The sequence below is a fragment of the Phalacrocorax aristotelis genome, chromosome 4, assembly GCF_949628215.1.
Source record: "Phalacrocorax aristotelis chromosome 4, bGulAri2.1, whole genome shotgun sequence".
NCBI lineage: Eukaryota > Metazoa > Chordata > Aves > Suliformes > Phalacrocoracidae > Phalacrocorax > Phalacrocorax aristotelis.
This window is the reverse complement of record NC_134279.1, coordinates 35,006,448-35,026,844: the sequence shown is the minus strand read 5'-3', so window position 1 is coordinate 35,026,844 and position 20,397 is coordinate 35,006,448. Positions and strand designations below refer to the sequence as shown.

At 42.8% G+C, this 20,397-nt stretch overlaps 1 protein-coding gene across 2 annotated transcripts in view; it reads left to right on the top strand.

The window, feature by feature from the left end:
• The window catches only part of FBXW7 (F-box and WD repeat domain containing 7), a 190,397-nt gene that overhangs the window by 153,358 nt on the left and 16,642 nt on the right, over positions 1 to 20,397 (top strand). Inside the window, exons 1-4 of one of the 2 annotated variants that reach the window (XM_075090933.1) lie at positions 2,990 to 3,262; positions 5,748 to 5,830; positions 8,876 to 9,017; positions 16,386 to 16,520. In XM_075090933.1, coding sequence (XP_074947034.1) covers positions 3,107 to 3,262; positions 5,748 to 5,830; positions 8,876 to 9,017; positions 16,386 to 16,520 — 516 coding nt within the window. In that variant the 5' untranslated portion in view covers positions 2,990 to 3,106. Of the gene's footprint in view, positions 1 to 2,989; positions 3,263 to 5,747; positions 5,831 to 8,875; positions 9,018 to 16,385; positions 16,521 to 20,397 lie in introns of those variants that run through there. The other variant, XM_075090932.1, reaches the window with a different exon arrangement.

Here is a 20,397-nt window from a genome sequence, read left to right as displayed (position 1 = left end):
TGCAATAAATATAATTTCAAATGTCAGTAGAGATGTAAACGAATGCATCATCTCTGCTACTTGCTGTCAGGCTCTCAAAAGCATCTGAGGGGTTGGGGCCTTATTCCTCTGCCGCTGTGTTTTCCAGGAAGGCGCAGGGTGAAGCTGAGCGACCTGCGGCAGAGCTCAGTCTTCCCGGGTTGCGCGGTTCCCCGCTACTTTTGCAAAGCCTTAAGTAATTTCTTACAATTGAGGGTGTGGTGTATTTATGACACTAAACCTTTCTGAGGACAGGGGAGCTCTCAAAGTGAAGGGAGAAAGAGAAGGCCATTTCTACACAGTACCTTAGAGCGGGGGCCTAACAGGAGGTGCCTGTAGCCTCTGGTGGAGTGTGTTCCTCTCCATCGACTACAGAGAGCCCAGGCGGTGGTTAGGCATTTTGGGGAAGAGCAGACACCCAACCAGCGTGGTCTCGCTGCTACCCAGAGACTATCAAACCTAATTTGAGGTAGGGATGAGGATTCTTCACTTGTAGAGAATCAAAAGTGGTACCACTATAGAGAAAAAGACTAGATAAGTGAGAGCCAGAGCCATATCCATATGCAATTTTTGCCTCTTGCTCTGAGAAAGGCAGACTGCTAGATAAAAGATGGTCTGCGTTCAAATGTCAAAATCTGCCTGTGGTACCTGTAGCTAAAATTAGGAAAAACCCCAAACCTTTTGTGCAGAATAAATGCCTGATATACCAAGTTTTCTACTACTAGCAAATGACTGTTGGGGTTACTACATGGGTCCTGACTGAAGCAAGAGAGATTAGCAGTTACGTCGGTGGTTTTTTACCGTGAGAGAATATCTGCCAATCATTATCAAAAGAGAAGGAATCGGCAGTAGTAGTACTCCAAAAGAGAGGAAAATAGTAATTTCTAATTATTAGTCAACTCATTGACTGCTTTCTCTGAAGCACATTTTTTGCAAAGGATAAATCTAGTTACGCTGTCAGGCAAGTTGCCTTTGGGCTGGGGGAGAGGCTGCTCCCTGAGGATTTCCTGTCAGTGCCCGCTGTGGTGCTGGAGGAAAAGTAGCCATCGTCCCCCCTCTGCATCGAATGCACTCACGGGCTGGAGAAGGGCAGAGATAGCTGTGAACATTACAGGGCATTATGCATGCATGTATATGAAGTACTGCTAAATCCCCACAGCAAGAGCATTCAAATTCTTTCTTACTCTGATGATTTGGGTACTAATTGCTTCCTGTGATTATTTAATGTGTATATGCAGCCTATGTTTTTTTTTTTTTCCCCCCTTCCCCTTTGCATGTGATGTGCTAGCAAAGGAAGACAGTAATAGTCTCCTGGGATATGTACAGCTCTCTTCATATCTGAGGTATGAAGTCAACTCAAGACCATTTTGTTCTCATAAAATATACAGCACTGCAGTTTAATGGATAATGGCATAAATGCCAAGATTTGATGGGCAGAACCATTTCCACTGGGAGATGAAAAAGACTACGAGGACTCAGCGTTGGATGGGAGATGCGTAAAACAGTACAGAAGTGGGATCTCGTGTGCTGTCAGGGTAGTGATTTTGCCTTACCTGAGTGTGCTAACGCCTGGCACACTCAGCTGTTACAAAGCAATAATATGTATGAGATTTTTTTTTTTTTAAGTACTAATGAGGAAGCTGACGGGTTTTACAGAAAGTAATTCCGCTCCTTTAGATGTGTGTTCTTTTTTTTTTTTTTTACTGATTTGGGTGATAAAGACGGTTTCCCCTCAGGTCAACAGGAGCTGACTATGTGTTTGCTTCTGTTTGAGTGCACCGGTCTGGAGGGCTGCTGAGCGTTCCCACTGTACCTGGGGAAAATTACAGCGGAACGCTGCAGCGTCAGACCACGTCCTGGGTACGCTCCGCGCTGCTCTGAACTTGGGCAGAAAACTTTGCGGGAGGGGAAAAAACCCAAACGAAAACCAAGAAAAAACTGCGGAAGCTGGAGTCTCGTATTTGAGTTGTCTGTGTGGAAAGTAAAAAAAAAAAAAAAGCTGCCTAGCTGCTGTGCTGGTTGCAGGTATCTGTCTGAGAGCCCAGCCATATGTCGGGAACTTCAGTGCCCTTGAATCGAACCGTAAGGGTGAACTGAACAGATTTGCTACCGTGCAGAGAGTAGGAAACGGCCAAAAGAAACGAGCCTTCTTTAGCAAGTAATTACCTAGGGCTTTCCTTGCGCTTTCACTGAAGTGTAGGTGAGCATCCTTCACAGGGTTTGCTTGCGAAGCCCGAGCTAAGATGGCTTGGTGTTGCCGGAGGGCCGCCCGTTACCGGCGCGGGAGCGCGCAGGCTGCTCCAGGTGCGCGGGGAAGGCTGCCTGCGTCCCGGGGAGACCCGGGACCCGCTCCCGCCTTTCGCGGCTCCACCGCTCCCAGCCTGGGAATTAACGTTTTACCGCCTATTACATAATTGCTGGGTTCGGGTCTTCCAGCTCCTAAATCTTCAAACCCCGTTTATTCTATTGTTTAGCCAATAGAGGGTATTTCAGCATCTTTTTCCCCCTGGCAAAACTGTAGCGTATTTCGAATTATTCTAAAATTAACCGCACTTTCAGAGGACTAATTTGCGTCCGTCCACGGAGCGCAATCACGTACGAGTCCAGCCAGGCTCGCCGAGGGCGGCGGTATAATTATAATTAGTGGAAATGAGCTTGTTTTGCTCCCGCTTGGAAAACCGTGAAGCGTGCGGCGGTGGGGGGAACAGAGCGGGGGGGTGGGGGGGGCGTTGGGGGCGCAGGCCCCCGGCCGCCGGGGCGGTCTGGGGGCAAGAGGGGGAGGGGTGAGGCGGTGGAGTGACCCCAGCCCAGGCCGCGCTGTGTGTCCGTCGTCCCCCCCGTCCCCCCCCTCCGGGCTCTTTCCGCGGGCGGGGGCGGTTTCCCGCCGCGGGCTCCCCCCGGCCGCGCAGCCCGCAGTGCCGCGCCGCCGCTGCGGAGGCGGGCGGGGAGGGAGGGACGGGGCGGGCGCGGGGGGCGGGCAGGGGGAGCCGGGCTCTGCGCGGCGCAGGCGGGCAGGGCAGGGCAGGGCCGAGCCGAGCCGGGCCGAGCCGCGCCGCGCCGCCGCCGCCGCCGCCCGCCGTGCCCGAGCATGTCGGCGCGGGAGGCGGTGACCTACCTGCCGGAGAAGGGGCTGTACTGCCAGCGCCTGCCCGGCCGCCGGGCCCGCGGGGCGCCGCAGCCGCGCAAGGGGAAGCGCGCCGACACCATGGGTTTCTACGGCACCCTCAAGATGATCTTCTACAAAGTGAGTGGCCGCCCCGCCCCGGCTGCGCGCCCGCGGACGGCGGGGAGGAATGGGGGGTGGCGGGGGGCGCGCGGCTTCCGCGGCTTTTCCGCGCGGCTTCCGCGGCTTTTCCGCTCCGCGGGCGGAAACGTGCGGGCGGCGCGGGGCTGTCGCTGCAGTGTGCTGCCGTGTGCTGCCGGGGAGACCTGCCGGCGCTTGGCGGCGGCGGCGATGCGGTACATCCCCTGCTTCTTCTTTTTTTTTTTTTTTTTTTTTTTTAATACGCTGCAATCTCACTTATTTCCATAAATAAACGTTGTAAAGGAGTTGTGTTTTCCTAGCGACAGATTAAATATTTAGGGGGATGTTTGCTGGGCAGCCTCTGTTTTTCGGTTACACAGATACCTTACTGATGTCTGAATCGTGTCACCAGACCTCCCTGCTGTAGAGAAAGTTTTATCTTCTTCATCTAGCAAACGACGTTTTTGCCCGTGTATTTACTTAGCACCTTCTGAGATGCCGAAAGTCCACCCGTGTGGTGGACCCCGTGAGAAAGTTCCCCAAAATACCCGAAAAAAACCACGCTTTCAAAAGAAACGGGTGAAATCATTATTAGGCAACAGACTAGAGAACTGCATATTGTTTTCTTTGCTAAAGCAAAAGAGTAAATCACTGTAGCCGCTTGTTCTACTGCAGGCTTCGTGCTTGTTATTTTTAGGGTTTTGCTTTTGGAAAACTGCATCTCCCTCTTAAGAGAAGCAGGAGAGGAGCACGATGGTGATAACCTCTCAGAAAGGCAGGCTGGAAATAAAAATTTTCCTCAAGCAGAAAAAAAATCCTTTCTGAAAAGTCTATCATCAAATACTGAAATCCGTGCTAAAACGTCTCATTTATGCTTGCAGTAATTTTGATGGCTTGCTCGTCTAGCGCAGCAGTACAAGACGGTGTCCATTATTTTCCAGTGATGCTTACAACTGGTTTTCGTGGGGCTGCTGCTCTTCCTGGGGCGTGGGGAGGGGGCGAGGGTGAGGTCGGTGGTTCGGCAGCGCCCGCGGCGGCTCTGGCTGGATGCGCGTGTGGTGAGATGCTGTGGGGTGTCCCATGTGAGGCACGGGCGAGAAAACACGGCTACTGGCAAGCTCTCCTGGTTGCGTTGTAGCTGTTGCTGTGAAAACGAGGATAGTTAATCTTAGTTATCCTCCCTTTGTAATCTCTAATGAAGCAAAGCACAAGATCTTCGATGACTGCTTTTAGGGAAAGCAATAATGGTATTTTAAAAGTTTTTTTTTAAAAAAAAAAAACACCACAACAAAACCAACCAAAGCCAACAAAGTATATGGACCATAAGCTTTGGAGAATCCTCTGGGGGTTTTGGTGTTTTGTTTTTAGGCAGGCAGGCTGGATAGAATAAATGGGTAAAGAACTATGTTTTAACGCAGCATTTTAAAAAAGATCAAATCAGTGGTGTGAGAAAGATGCCAACTTTTAAACTGTATCTTAAATATGAAATTTTGGAAAAAAGGGAGCAGATGGTCAAACTAAAGTCTGAATTGTTACGCAGGTAGTTTATGCATTTTGCAGCTCACAGCTGTAAGCAGCAGTGAGCATTTTTCTGCTGGCTAAAGTGTTCTGGTGTGTCACATCTGAAAAACAGAAAACCAACAAAAAACTCAGAAAACGCGTTTGGCATGTGTATGTCTCATTGAGTCCAAAAGCCCGTGGTTAAAGATTACCCAAATATGCAGAAAGTAATCTTTATTTGTCTGACTGGATAAATATGGCTTTCACTGGTTTCCATCTCTCTGGTAATTTTTGCAGACTGGTTTCCCCTTTTAGCAGCTGCCCTGCTCATTATTTGGTTTTGATCATATCTAATTACGGGTGACATTCAAGACCGAGGTTTAGTGTTTTTCATCCTTGCCCTTCTTGTAAAAACGTCAGTTAATCTGTCAGTCGGTCTTGCTGCAGTTTTATAAATGCTTTCAACATACAACTTTAAAATAAAAGGGTAGACAAAAGAAAAAATATATTGGAGTTATTTTTTTCTTACGCCCTGAAATGAGCGTTTGGTTTATGGTGCAGACAGGCTACCTAAAATTTAACCGTTTCCGTGAGAGACTTAGCGATGAACCTGAACACAAAGAATGAAGGGGTTTGGTTTAGCTCCTTCCCTCCCCTCCCAGGAGAGCAGAGAGGGACCAGCTTAGGAAATAAACCACCACAGAGTTCTGCACACTTTTTCACGTTTGACGTTTGGAAATCAAAAGAATGTAATTCCAATAGATTTTGGACCCTAAATCAGCAGTAATGTATATATATCTGCACTGTATAAAACATGTCTCAAATATTGTTGAAGCTAGAAATTAAAGTGTTGCTTTAAATCATCTTGTGAGTGTCAACTCTGTTGAAATTCAGTATTCAAGTAAAAGGTAAAAATGTATTACTTTTTCAGAAGTATGCGTAAGTAACTAAATCCATGTCGTTACTCTTTTCCCTCACCTTGCAGATGAAGAGAAAGTTGGACCATGGCTCCGAGGTCCGTTCTTTCTCTCTGGGAAAGAAACCCTGCAAAGTCTCAGAATACACAAGGTAATTTTAAATCCAGTTAACGGATCACTGGATCCTGATTCTTGTGTGTATCCCGTCTTTCCAATTGCTAAGCCTGATTCATGGCTCCTCTTAATGTTAAAGCACTGTAAAGCAAAGAATGGGCGGTATCAGCATTTGTATGTCGCTTGGCTAATTTAAATTACGTGAACTGAAAATGAGTTTTCATGAAGTAGCCAGACTTGCATTTCTTCGGTTGAGGCTTGTGTTTCATTCTAAATATAGCATGCCCATTTACTTAGAGACTTTTTGAGGGCTGAAGCATTCCTGGGAATAAAATCGATCAGATTTTTAAAAAGGGACGTAATGATAAACCCGAAGACTATTACGAACTGTGATCAAATGTATCACTTTGCTATGGTAACAGGAATGAGAGAATGGAAATTTATGTAGGCAGAGCAGACCATCTGATCTTAACGGGAACACACACACGTACTTGTTACCCACAATATGAAATTATTACGGGTTCTAGCCTGCCTCCTTACTACTCCTAAATGGTACCAGATCGCACGAGTAAAACTGCCGCTGTTCCAGTCAGATGCTTTGTGGGGTAAAACACTCCTAAACGTGAGGAGCGGTGGTGGAGTAGAGCCCTGGATGCACGCCTTACAACTGCATTTCTTGCTGTACAGTTGCCATAACAGTGTGCTTGGATATCACGCTGCTTCCCCTCCTGGCTTGAATTTATAACTTTTACATTTTTTCCCTTTAATAAGCATCAGCCCTCACACAAGCATTGCGCTTGCCTCCCCAAACTGGCCGGGGACGTTATTTCTTCTGAATAAGCCATAGCAGCGTTCAGTCACTGATGGATCTTTCAGCAGTAACTTAAATTTTACTTCTCTTCCTTTAAGATGTTTATCAGTTGATGACTGAAAAGTTATGATGGTGGAGGGAAACAGGTTTCAGGGTTGCTTTTCAGATGTGTAAATGCTGCAGTAGAGAAAAAGAGGAGGCGATGCCTTGTTGCTGAGAAGCACGTGTTGCAGCTTCCCCATCCCCCTCACGTCTCAAGTTGGTAGCTTCTCCAGGTTTCTAAACCACCCTCATGCGAGAACACTCTTGTTGGGCACCAGTTCTTCAGGTGACATGCCATTCTCTGCACTCCAGTGGGAGCAAACAGTTCAGCAGCAGAGCAAGTACGCTTCTTGTCAGGTGATTCTGTCAGATTCAGAGGAACCGCCGGACTTGTCCAGCTTCCACAGAAACCTGACTGGCTGCTTCAGGGGCATGAAAACATACAGGAAAAATAAAGCACAGACAAAAATCTTGTGGTTTAATCTCAGGTCAAAGGAAAGAGCCTTTTAGATCCTGTTTTGAATAACTGTTTTTGACTGACAACCAGTTTACAGCAGAAGACATTAAAGTGTATCTGTTCTGGGGCAAGCTGAAGGCTACGTATTGCTCAGATCCAGTATAAGCCAATTTTAAGAGCCTTATTTTGCACCTTAAATGATAGGCCTTCTGCTGGATCTCTGTACAGGTGATGAGAATGAGTAAGCTGTAAACCCAGATTTTGTTTTGAAAATACTTTCAATAGACATTGCTTGGATTTTGAGTCATTATTGGCATAAAATAATCCTTAAATAACATCTGATCTGCTATCTTCTAAAGTGCTTGATAATATTTTTTAATAAATAATATTTAGGCAAATGATGCAGTTCTTGTGCTTGCTTGTTTCTGTTTTCCTAGGATCAGGCACTCCTTAAAATTGACAGGCCTGATGAACTTTCTTAGCATGTAGCAGGTAAAGCCAGTGAGCAAATGTCATTAAGGGGATCCTTCATCTGTGAAACAGTATTTTTATATCAGCTTCTGTTTCTGTTATTACCCAGTAAAATTAACAGTTAAAAATAAGCCTGTACAAACCAATCTTTACTTTTCTTTACCAGTTTGGGTAAGTGTTAGGCCATGCTATGATTGTCCTTCAGAACAAGGAAGAGTAGAGTGAAATATTTGTAGATGATGATGCGATAAATATTAAAAGGAACTTGCCTTGCATCATTTGAAGCTATTCTTGTAGCCACTGAAAAGTCAGTAAACCCCTGAAGCTCATACCTACTAAAAAGCTGGATTTATCATACACAAAAGCAAAGGGGTTTTTGGAGTTCCACACTGTATATAAAATTTTCATGCTTATGCAAACGCTACTGGAGTTCCAAATTTCCTGCTAGGGAATACAACTTTGATATTCTGTGAACGAAGTACTTTACATTATGTTAAAAAAAACACAACAACCAGAAAACCCAGTCAGCTGTATGTCTTTAGACTCCTACAATAGCAGCATAATCCCAGCTCTTTTAAAAGCTCTGTGCCATATGAATGAGCTGGTTTTTAACATGTCAGAGTGAAAAAATCAAACTGTAATTCAGGGAGCACCTTTGGCTCCTTTTCCCTCTTCACCGCGCCCCGCTTTTAATTCCTGTGTCACTCTGTCAACACTCCACAACATTTAAAATACTGTATAGAGCATTTCAAAGCACAGTTGCGAACCACTAAGCCATTAGAACTGCTTGATATTAGTAGCTCTTTGTCAACAAAATATATTAAGAGCTAAAAATAGATTATTTTTTTTTCTGCTTGGTGATGAAGCAGCAGTAGCACATTTCACATCCAGGTGAGACTCTGAGCTCTGGCTTCCTACATCACCAGTCAGAAGGCGCAAATGCAGCCCAGAAGGAAAGGAAATACTCTGGCAAGGAAAGAAATATATAAACCTGCATCTTTATAGACAACCTGCTGGCCAATTACCCGAGTGGTAATTTTTCAGCCTTGAAAGGTGATCCCCATTTTCCCCCTAGCTGGAGGATTAGTACTGCAGTGGTAGAAACACGTGGCTTTGTGACGGCGAGGGAACTGACCTCCTGAGTGACCAGCAGAGCAATTTTTCATGTTACTGCTTTTGCATGAAGTTAAAGAGTTTAAGCAATAGTTGTAAATTCTGTACTAGAGTTTTTGTTCTGCAGTAGACTTCTACATTTGCCTTAATGTTTTACATGTGACTGTCACTTTTTATTTATATCATAGTACCACAGGGCTGGTGCCATGCTCTGCCACACCTACTACTTTTGGGGACCTGAGGGCAGCCAATGGCCAGGGTCAGCAGCGTCGCCGCATTACATCTGTGCAGCCACCGACGGGCCTTCAGGAATGGCTGAAAATGTTTCAGGTAACCAGTGCTTAGAGAAATACACACCTGAAGCAGCTTACCTCCATGGTTTAAGTAAAAGGTTGCTTCAGTAGAGCCTCCTTATACATCCCAGAACATCTCTGTCGTTGATTTCATGTACTGTTGCAAAAACAAATGGGCATCAGCTCTGAGGGATTGTTGTTCCCTGTTTCGGCTAGTTACTGTGGAGGTTGGCAAAAATTAACTGTTTTCTCTGGTTTCTTAATAAAATAACTCTTCCTGTTTGATGCTTTCACATTTTCTGCAAAGTCTGACCAACACGTAATGCCTACCTCCATGGCCTCAAGCTGACTTGAGACGTTGTCACTTGGACACCAGTAAGTGTTAGTGCATCATTTGCTTCAGTGCAGGTATAGCACTAAATTTGTCATTAAGTCTGGTGTCTTCTAAGAATACAGAGAAAAAAATTAGCAAAAATAGATCAAAAGGAAACTCAGTCTGTATTTTTACTGACCTTTGTATACTGGACACAATGTCAGCCAGTACACGGGGGCACAATTGAACGGGGAGGGGAGGAAAGAAGTTTTCTGTATCTTTCCAACAGCCTTCAACAACGCCTAAACCTCAATCTGACAAAACAAAAGATGTGAAGGACAGTGCTGTGCACCACTTGCACAGGTCGAGACTGAAATGTGCACGGACACCAGTCTGGTAGCACCTAAGCCAGTCTTGTGTACGTTAATACAAACACAGTTTGGGGCAGGCCTCTGCTCCTCTTCCGTGACCTGTACGGTGGTTTTGCTCTGTAATTTTAAGAAGCAGGGATGAGCCCTAGTCATTTCCTTGAAAAATTGAAATATTATGTCTTCCTATCTTGATTAATAAACTGTTACTTCTAAAAACATTTTCAAAAGGAGTAACTAACTAATGCAGGCATTGTTTCAGTTACTGTAACAGGCGAAGGTAAAGGAGCGATATTGTAGATAGAGTAGTGAGCATACAATTTTGCAGGCAGTGGCTTGATTCATGCTGCCACATAATACCGTTGATCTCAATCACTGTCAGTTCTGAACATTAAAATAATAATGTAGAACTCCTTCCCTCTTTGTTTTTACCCATTTATAATATGCTTAAAACAGCGGAAGTTTGGAATTAAGATATTCTTGTACACATCATTCAGTTTCTTTAAAATATTCACATTTAATTATTATGGTGTATCTTTTTTGAGACTCTTCATAGAAATATGCCTTTTTAACCTGTAAGAATCATATTTGAATGGTACTTTGTATAGATGATAATGTAATACTACATTGTATTTTAACATTTTGTAACGTTAAAGCCTTTGTCCTAACAAAAGCTATTTTCTTATCTACAGTGTACAACGTGTATTTTCTCACGTAAGATTGCTAGTTATCAATAGTTACATATTAAAAAAAAAGATTATGAAAGTCTGAAATGTTTGAGAGAGTGATGCAAACATGCTTGACAGTAAAAGCAGTGCTATCAGCTGTTTGGTCTGGATAAGGAAAAGAAGTCTGTAAGCCCTTGGAAATTTTGCCTATAGTTAAGCTGTTACTATTTTAGGGTACCAAAGTTGCGGTTAGCAATGTAGAAATCGTGCTTCAATAAATAATCAGATACTTTTGACTTTTCAAAATACTTAGTTGCAGTACTAAATTCCTAAATGCTGATCTGTACCCTTGAGAGAGAGGCCTCTCTCTTGTAGCTGGGGATCATTGAGTAGCAGTTATTGATCACTTCTGTCACCGGTAGAGTTTTTATTGTATTCACAAAAGGGAGTCCCTTATTTTAGAACCAAAAGCTTTCAAAGTCACGTAGCTGTATCTCAGTGTTAACACCTCTTTGGCTAATGCCAAGACACTTCATTTTCTGTGTCCTTATTTTCCACGTGAATTTTATGAAAGGGGCAAGTCTTGAAATAGCCAAATAATAAAAACACGTTCTTAAAGTAAGGGGAACTAGTTCTGCCCAAAGGGCAGAATTAAATGGCATGTGTAGCATCTTTCTTGCAATACAAAGTTTTTCCTGCACAGAAACAGAAACGGGAGAGCGTTCTTCTTTATGTACTGTATGCCTGCTAAGCCTGCTTAATAGCACGATCTTATTTTCTATGAAAATATATTTTCAACTGATTTTAAGCTAGATTTCCAGGGGCACGTTCGCTGGGCATATGTACTGCTTCAAGGCAGAACTGTCCTTTGGCAGGGAAGCCGGCAGTAACAACTGATACTCAGTTATTTTGAGGTCTCTCACCTGTACATTGGCCTTCAGTCGTTCTCCAATGTTACGTGTTCACCTTAAAAATCAAGACCACTCTTCAAATATTAAGAGAGCTTACGGTGGCCTTTGAGGTGGTTTTTTTAAAATCTGGTTTTGATATGTTATTGCTGCTGTTATGTTTTATAGTTGTTCTATCCCTTTTATTTTGAAAGTGACAAGAAACTAAGGCAGAAAAGAGAAACAGTTGGAAGTATAGTTGCACCTTCCCTTCGGAAATGAAGATATCTATTGATTTCAGTGAAATGTTAGCCTGGAAAGAAAAATAGAAAAACATTTTAATAGGTTCAAACCATTTAATTTCTTAAAGGCCTATTTATTTTTTCTGTTTTGCAGTGGCTCTTGGCTTCAGGTCTTTTTAATATCCACTACGAGATTTTTAAAACTCAGTGCCCAAGTGTATCTTTACAAGATTTTTTCTTTTACAAGAAATTTTATTTTATTTGAAGCAGGATATATTTTTTAAATCACCAAATTGCTTGCCATAAGGAATAACCCCAGCTGCATGCTAAGTTCAGTCAGAGATGGTGCTGTTTTAACAACTATTAAGTTATCTCTTTCTCTCTTCATTCTTCCTACTTCACATACTTAGTGTGTTGGGTTTTATTTAAGTAATGTGATAAAAAAATTGCGTTTTCTTGGGATTTTGCTGTTGAAAAGTTGTTCCATAGACAGTAAGTATAGGCAGTCACTTTGAGTAACTAGTGAATGCTATTATTTTACTTAAAATTGGAAGCATTTTTTTCTCGGCAGCTTAGGTAGCGTCCGAAATGCTTTTGCCTTTTCTGGCCGGCGAGAGTACTGTTCCTTGCTTTTATGTAAATAGTTGGCTAAGCCACCTAAATTCAAATTACCTGCCATTCTCCATTTTTTTATTCTTCCGAAGGTGCTCATGAATGCATAAATGCGCGACTGAGTAGTCCACCTCTTCCGTGAAGCAGGCGGCAAAGATTGTATCCTAACCAGCACGGCAGCATTTTCCGCTCTGTGTCGTATGGTGGGACTCGGTCAAGGGTTCAGTGGTTCCGTACAACCCCTACGCACAGAATGGGAGAGATCCGCGCCGCGACTACGGGCCCCTTTTGGCTGTATCACCTTTATCAGTTAGTTTCAGAGTAGTGCAGACTTAAAGCAGATCTCCTGATCGTCCCTGCTTATTTCCCGTCGGTTTGGGTCTCAGGGCGGCTTTGATACATACAAACTGGACTTCTTTCAGAAGAAACTCTGTGTTGTCCAACCCATAGTGGGGACTGAATGAGTCGCTGCTCCTCTAGACAAGTTCACGTCACGAAGGGTGCATGTTCAGCCCAGGGGACCAGACTAGGTCTTAGAGGTGTGGGGACTTCAGCACCAGCTGCTCCCAAACCCCTCCAGTTGTGACAAACTACTTGCTGTAGTAGTAGGCGGTGTTTCTTTCAGTGGATTTTGCTTATGTGTGTTTTTATCCAGACTGCCTTTGAGGTGGAGGATGACAAGGTTCTCGGTAACTGATCCAAGAGTCAGGCAGAAAGAAGCAGGCGCCAGAAGAGCCCTTCCTGCAGGTCTCTGTAATGACAGACCTCCATAACACAGCTCCGTATCAGAGAACAGCACCCTGAAATCAAACCCTTTAAAATAGGTGTCCTAAGTATGCCTGCAATAGAAAAAGGATGTAATTGCTGCTGACTGTAATTTTTCAGACTGGAGCTAGCAGGTGAGAGCCGTGTGATAGGAAAGCGCAGATCATGGAAGAGCAGAGGAGCAGAAACAGAAGAAGATAAAAGGATAGGTGGCAGGTCAGACAGGAGGGATGCGGTGGAAGTCGTAGAAGTTGTAGAGGCAGCAGAGATGTTGTTTATATTGATTACAAAGCTGTTTCGCATGCCCGAAAAAGAAAGGAGGGACATTTAAACACGATAGCGAAAGGGATAAAGAAGGGATAGTTTTCAGGTAAGGTAGTGCCATGGTTGCAGCAACTGCTTTACTGAATGAAGAAGTGGTATGAACCAGCCGAAAGGCCTTGGCTGCCAAAGCAACACCTCCCTGAGGAAAATGGGAGGGGAGGGGCGGGATGTTTGTCCAGGAATCTCAAATCATTCGAAGAGCAGTATCAGTAGTCCCTGCTGGCTTTCCAAGGGGTATGTGAATGAATCCTTCTCTAGTGGAACGCCTGCCCATAATAAAAGCTTTACATTAAAAAATTTTACATTAAAATTAAACTGAAGTTTTGAACACAAGGAAAATGAAATAAACAAATGCATTTTAAAGATGATGTATATGCCTTATGAGGATCTTCAATCTGAAAGGGAGTCACCTGGTAGAAATCCAAGGTACGTGGACGCTGCACCATGTGTCTCAGAAGACTCTGATCATCCACAACATTTGAAATTTTGCAGACTGTTTGGCACACATTTACTTTTTTTCTCTCCTGCAACATTTGTTCACTGTTGTTTCTCACGAAAGCCACAAACTTATTTCTTACCCTCTCCGCTCAATGTGCTGCGTGCGATTTTTTTGCAAACAGATCAAGCTGTGGGGCCCAGAAACAGTAATTTACTAGTCTTGCCTTCGTTAACGCAAACAGTTGTGTTCATCTGGCAAGGCTTCATCCCGATTTTCCATGCCAGACATTTCCCTCAGAGACCCTTTACTGACTGTAGCTGGAGGTTTGTTTGCTTAAGTGAAAGACTAAGGGGACAATGTCCTAGAGAAAACATTTTGTAGCAGCTGATTGCTTAGAAAGAGCTGTAGGAAGCTGCCTGTAGCCATCCCCTAGTGATGAATGGACAGATGAAAGAGGGCACTGCTTTTATTCATTAGTATCTCTTTCCCATTCTTAAATCTTTTCCCTTTTCTTTTCAGATCTGTATTATATTTTAAAACCAGAAATGTCTAAGTGTAACAGAGTTACAGGTTAAGATAGTGTACAGTGAAACTATTAATCAACAACATGTTCGCAACTGCTAGCAATGTTAGTCACAGTAAAAAACAATGCTCTTCAGGTTGAGTTGTTCTAATTTAATAAATGTAGCTGCTTATAAATTAAGGCTAGGCTGACCTTGGAAATTTATATTTTACAGAAGTAGTACAGGTATTACCTTCCCTTTTTTTAATTCTCCTAAATTCAAACACGGCTGACAGATCAGGTGAAAGATTGCAGACGTTTATACCTAACACCAGCTAAGCTCTGGGTTAGTGAAACAAACAGCAGTAGAAAGTTGGTGAGATAAACAGTTCTTCAGTACGTGATTTATGGAGAACTGCTCTGTGATGCAAATGTTTCTGTTGAAAGAAATTTATAATAAAAGCTGTTCATAACAGCGGTGCTGCAATTCATGCCGAGACATTCTTGTTGTTTTTTTTTTTTAATATTCTGAGGTATTGGATATGAGACACGGGAACCCTCATCTCATATGGTGACAACCCACATATGCACACTTGGGTGGGGAATATTTTCTTGCCAGCTTAGACCGTCTTACCAGCTGCCAACAGTGTGTGGAAAGGCTCGGGTCATAGGAACTTCCTTGCCCTCCTCTGTTAGGGTCAGCTGTCCAGTGTCTTGCTGCAGAGCAAGAGCAGGTGACTGGGGTGAACAAGCTGCTACTCACTGCCTGCTTTCTCACCGTTGTCCCAGCAGGTCCTCGCTCCGTAATTAGGGCAGCTTGAAGCTGCTTGCGCTGCCCCGATGGAATGGGGTCACCTGAAAGTCAGGTGGGATATCGTGTGGGTAAACAATACTTTTCTTGACGTTCTAAGTATTTTGGTGTTTTAACTGGGGAGAAATGATGCAGCATAATGATCTTTCTGCATCTAGTAGATGTAGAAAGTACAGGTATTTATCTGCTTTGCGTTCACTTTCAAAAATTCCACCCCCTTCACTTGCCTCGTTGTCCTGCAGAAACTTCACGATGTAACAAAGATTGTAGTATTGTGGAGACTGGAGTTAATTGTCAGAATCGGATCCAGAGAACAGAAATTTAGAGCATGAGTAATAAAGGTTCTGAGATACATGGCAGATTAACAGAGAAATCTTAATTGTAAGGTATCTTGCCCTTTTGTTTTTTATTTCGGTTAGCCTCTTACCGTAACTGTGCTATCATTTGTATGCGCTAATTTACTTGTAAATGTCATTCTAGAAGACATTCAAGAATACGAATGTGAATCCGCTCTCAAAAACTGTGATGTCTCATTTTCTCTCCTCTCCAAGGCTTTATTCGTGCTCTAATTCTGTTGCTAAATCAGTTAGTGGTGGCTTGTTGTTTTTTCCTGTAGAAATTTTTTTTCTTTAAATTGTTTTCACATCACAAATCAAAACTCTTTGATGGGCACAGATGACACTAAGACACGCTTTTCAGATGTGCGGTATATTCAGTTATTTCTTCCAACAAATGATGTTGCTAATTTGCTATGCTCTCAGATGAGTGCCTTATTAAAATCTTCACATTTTATCGTGCCCATTAGTAAAAACGTGAAGTAAGAAAATTACCAACCAAAATTCCCTGTTTATTCAAGCGTAAATCGATACTTACAAAATATATGTTGGTTTATAGCCATGATTCTGAAATTACAGCATTGTCACTTAGGGACACACCGTAGTAATAAGCAGGCAGTAAGTTAATGTACTTTTAGGAGAAGTTTCTTTCCTTCCTTTCCTCTCGTTTCGTTTAAAGTTGAAACAGATGTAACGTAAAGGTTGAAAGTTATCATCTCACTTGAATGCACAGTGGAGAAAGACGGAGAGGGAGCGCGTTCTGTTGCAGCCCCTTCATTGACAGTAATGCGTGTGTAGATTTCATGGAACTTCAGAAGAAGCTTAATTGATTTAATTATTATTATTAAATATTATTATCTATTTAATTGCTACTCAGTATGTGTGTGTGTAACAAATCCTTTCTTAGCTTATGAATCAATGTGGTAATTTTCAATATTTTGTGTTGATTAACTTATCATTTTTGCGTAATTAACATGAGCATTTATCTTGCTGGCTCTCAATATGCTCTTTCCATGCTTGTATATAGCTCGACAAGGAAACTTAGTTCACCTTATTGGCAAAGAATTGGCACTTACTCATATAAACCAAACTACTGTGTTAAACTAAGCTTCTGTTTCTTTTCTTTTTTATTCTTGCAGAGCTGGAGTGGACCAGAGAAGTTACTCGCTTTAGATGAACTGATTGATAGCTGTGAACCAACACAAGTAAAACACATGATGCAAGTGATAGAGCCCCAGTTTCAAAGAGACTTCATTTCCTTGCTCCCAAAAGAGGTGAGAAATACAGGTTAATCCTGGGCTGTGGAGTGCATCAACTGCCACCTTTTAAAAACTTCCATGCTAATTATGGCGTTCAGTTTTGCCAATGTAGTGATGTAAACTGATGTTAGACGTGCACGATTTGGTACACTGCCGTCATGTGGGTACTGTAATTTCAGATTAACCTATGCTTATCTCTTGATAGGTATTTAGGTACCTGGAAATATGGATAACTCCTTTAAACAAAATCCCAGTAGGTTTAAAAATATCTCTGTATCTTAACTGGGCTGATAGTGCTTTTTTTTTTTCTTTTTGAGAACTAATTCTGTCAGGGCATGCACACACAAAAATTTCCTCTGGATGCACATTATTCTATAAGTATAAGCATTATTGTTTAATGCTTAAGTGGTGGGGCTTTTGTAAATACTATCTTTGAATTTATTTTAAACAAGCTAAGGCCTAAAATCTCTGCGAAAAATCCCAAAAGTAAACCCAGAGAAGCACTTCTCACTAGGATAAAGCCAAAGCCTAATTAAGCAGATACCTTACAGTAAAACCTTTACTGCAAATCAGATCATGTTGTATCAGCTTAAAGAGAAACCAAGATTCAGGTTTCAGTGTGTGCGCTTTTCAACGTGCGTAACTAAATGCTGTCCACAGAAGAGTAATTCTTGATGTCCTCACAGCTCAAACACGAGGGTGGATATGGAAGATGACAAACCCAGTTTGCTGCAGTTATGAAATGAATATATTTTAGTTCATTTAGAAATTGTGCTTCTGACCTTGATTGATTTTAGGGAGTTGGAAATTGGTTTGTTGTTTGGAGTGGGGAGGAAGCCTGTTTTCCTTTTGCCAGATCCACCACATGCTGGGTTTTCCATGTGAAAATTTTCATGAGGTCTAAAGTCTCCGTAGGTCCTCAGCTACTAACTCATTACAAAGCAAGTTCTTAAAAGATATTCTGGTGCTAGTATTTGGTTGTTGTGTTTAGCATGGCCTTACTACCTGGAGACTGTTCTCTGCCTCTGTTTCTTGACATTTTTTCTGGTGTAGATCCTGTTTTTGAATACCTAGGCGTACAAGACCATTCTTTCCTTTTACATACTATCGTATCTTCACGAGTCAGGAATTGACACAGCCGTTCCTTGCTGGTTGTAAGGGTTGGGAGCAATTTATGCAACAAGTGTTAACTTAGTGCACGTGACATGAGATTAGTATTTACAGAAGCACTTCCTGTGGCAGCCCTCTGAGTAAGTGGAAAGGCCACTGGGGGAGGAGAAGAGTTCAGTAAGACCTCTGCATGGTTGCCATGCCTCTAGGGAAGCTGCCCAAAGCAGCCTTAGTTCAGAGGCGGGGTAAGGCAGCAAGGCTTTGTATTTTGAGAAGATAGAAGATACTTTGCCACTTCTGCATCTGGAAATTTGTATCTGGAAATTTAATACAGAATTGGTAACAGTAACTCACAGCTCAGTTGCCTTTGCATGATTTAGTGGCAAAACTAATTCAGGTACAACCAGTGATCTAGTTATGCTGTATGATCATGTATTTCAGTTTTAGCAATTTCTTCACAGAAAAGATATGCTATTTAGCTGTAAAACTTTCTCATATGTGCTTCCCAACTCCATTGTAAGCTACTTGTGTTTCATTTGCTTATTTTGAGTGTTTGTTCTTGCCTCTTGAAACCAGAATATTGTCAAGCGCTTAGCTTCATGAAAGGCCGACTTCACCAGTGAAGCTGGCTTAAAGCGTTTTAGCTTTCTAGCCTGCAGTCACTGTCATGAGAATTAACCGAGTTAAACAAAAAAACCCATCGAGCTAACTCCGTCATCTCTTCTCCTTTTTGAAGATCATTCTTCACTCAGCTCTCTTAAGTGATGCTGTCCCCGGCTCCTTATGCGGGCTGCAGTAGGGGGTGACGGACCGAGCTGTGGGGGCAAGAATAAGTTGTTAGGGTCAGCAGTTCTGTAAACAGGCTCCCTTATCAAAGCCAGCATCCTGTGAAGACGCGCTCTCCTGAGTTGTCTCTCCGCATTAACATCTGTAGTTGTCTCCAGTGCTGTTGGATGCAATGCAGTGATTTTGCTACCTAACCAGAGCAAGAAGATGATGTGGACAGGAGGGCTTTTCTACAAATACTTCTTCAGCAATGCAAAGACAGTAACTTAATAGCTGAATAACCAAGAGAATGTGTGCTTTCCTCCTGAGGAAACACCCAGACAAACAATCGGTCTGAAATGAATACTACTGTTTTCTTGCTGAGACTATTGAAACCAACAAATGAGGAGTTTTGCTGAAATCAGCCAAAGAAATTATGTTGGTGCCATATGTGTGAGTGAACAAAAAGGCGAGAGGCTGCTTATTATTGGGTATTACTAACACTACGGTGGAGAGTAGCCACAGTTGAGTCAAAGCTCAAATCTTTGCTAGCTGAAGTTTTATTATAACTAGACCTGTGAGCTGAGACAAAGGGACGTCATCTTTCATGCACCACTAATCTTAAAGTCAACTGTGGGCTGTGCTGACCCTTGATGACTATTTAGACAAATATAGTCTAAAATAAATGTCACCCATATGTAACCTGTTTCAGAATCGGTTGGCTCACAGGTTTTAATTAACACCATCTTAGCAAGTGTCCGTATCTGTATAGACGGGATGAGTGATATTTAAACAAACTCTGCTGTCAGTTGAGGAACATCCAGCAAAAATGGAAAGGCTCTCTTCCTTGTTTAAGTCTTGCCACATGCAGGACAATCTGATGTGTGTTTGTTAGGAAACAGAACGTCTTAAATGATTTTACGTACCAGAAATTAATACAGAAGGTCTAAAAGGATGGATACAGTTGTCACTCTTGTAATAGAGAGCCTTACACCAGCTCCTAAGTGCTGACACCCTAAGTAGGGACAGAGCACGATTGCTCAGCTTTATGGCCTGGGGTGCATCCGGGACCTAATGCATCACCTAAGCCGCAGGTCCCTCAAATGTGGAGTCCTACGTGCTCAACGTGAGCTGCAGGTGATGACTTGCAAACAAGGTGTGTGCGCAGCGAAAATGCAAACAGTTCTGGTGCACTGAATTTTTATTTCCTGCTCGGTCACTGGCTCGTCTAGATTACTGAAAATAAATGTTTCTCACATAGTAACGCCAAAAATCTGCTGAAGTCAACAGCCTACGGTTATGACTTCCTTACAGAATTTCAGTCTCTGCTGCTTTGAAGGGCAGAGTCTATTTATATACATCGTAACTCCAGCTAAAAATTAAGTAAAAAACCCCTAAACACAAAAAGATACGTGAAGCAGAAGTACGTGGATGATGTGCTATCCCTGACAACTTTTGCATCCTGTTAGTTACTGACAAAGACCTCACTGTTTCAACATGTAAGTAGGTTTCTGCATCGCTTTTTTATCAATATTGTTCTTTCTGCGGAGTTTTTAGCCATGGAAGGGACTTCCCTGCCTCTTCTGTTTTCCATGGCTGGGGAGATAGATGCATTGTTGCTGCCAAGTAGAAAACTACTTGGTCACCATACCCTTAAGGATAGCTGTCCCTGTATTTTGGGTTGTGGTTTAGGGGCCTCTGCCCCTGCTTAAGACACCAATGCAGCTGAAGATACTTGTGGAGATTTTGGGGGTTTTATCGTGGTCATTATATGGCTTAGCTCAGTCAACTGAGGTCTGAATTCTCCCAAACTTTTAATTTTGTCACATGGAAAAGTTCTTCCGTTTATCTTCTCTTGTTTGTTGGCGTTTCCCATATGTTTTTGGTAACATGCTGCATACAGTGTGGAAGTTAGGTATTCCTATCCTTCTGCATCCCAGTCCATAAAACTCCCTGTAACACCACTTAGGAGTGCAGTTGCATTCTAACCGGAAAGTGAGCGGTGGATGTGCTGCGT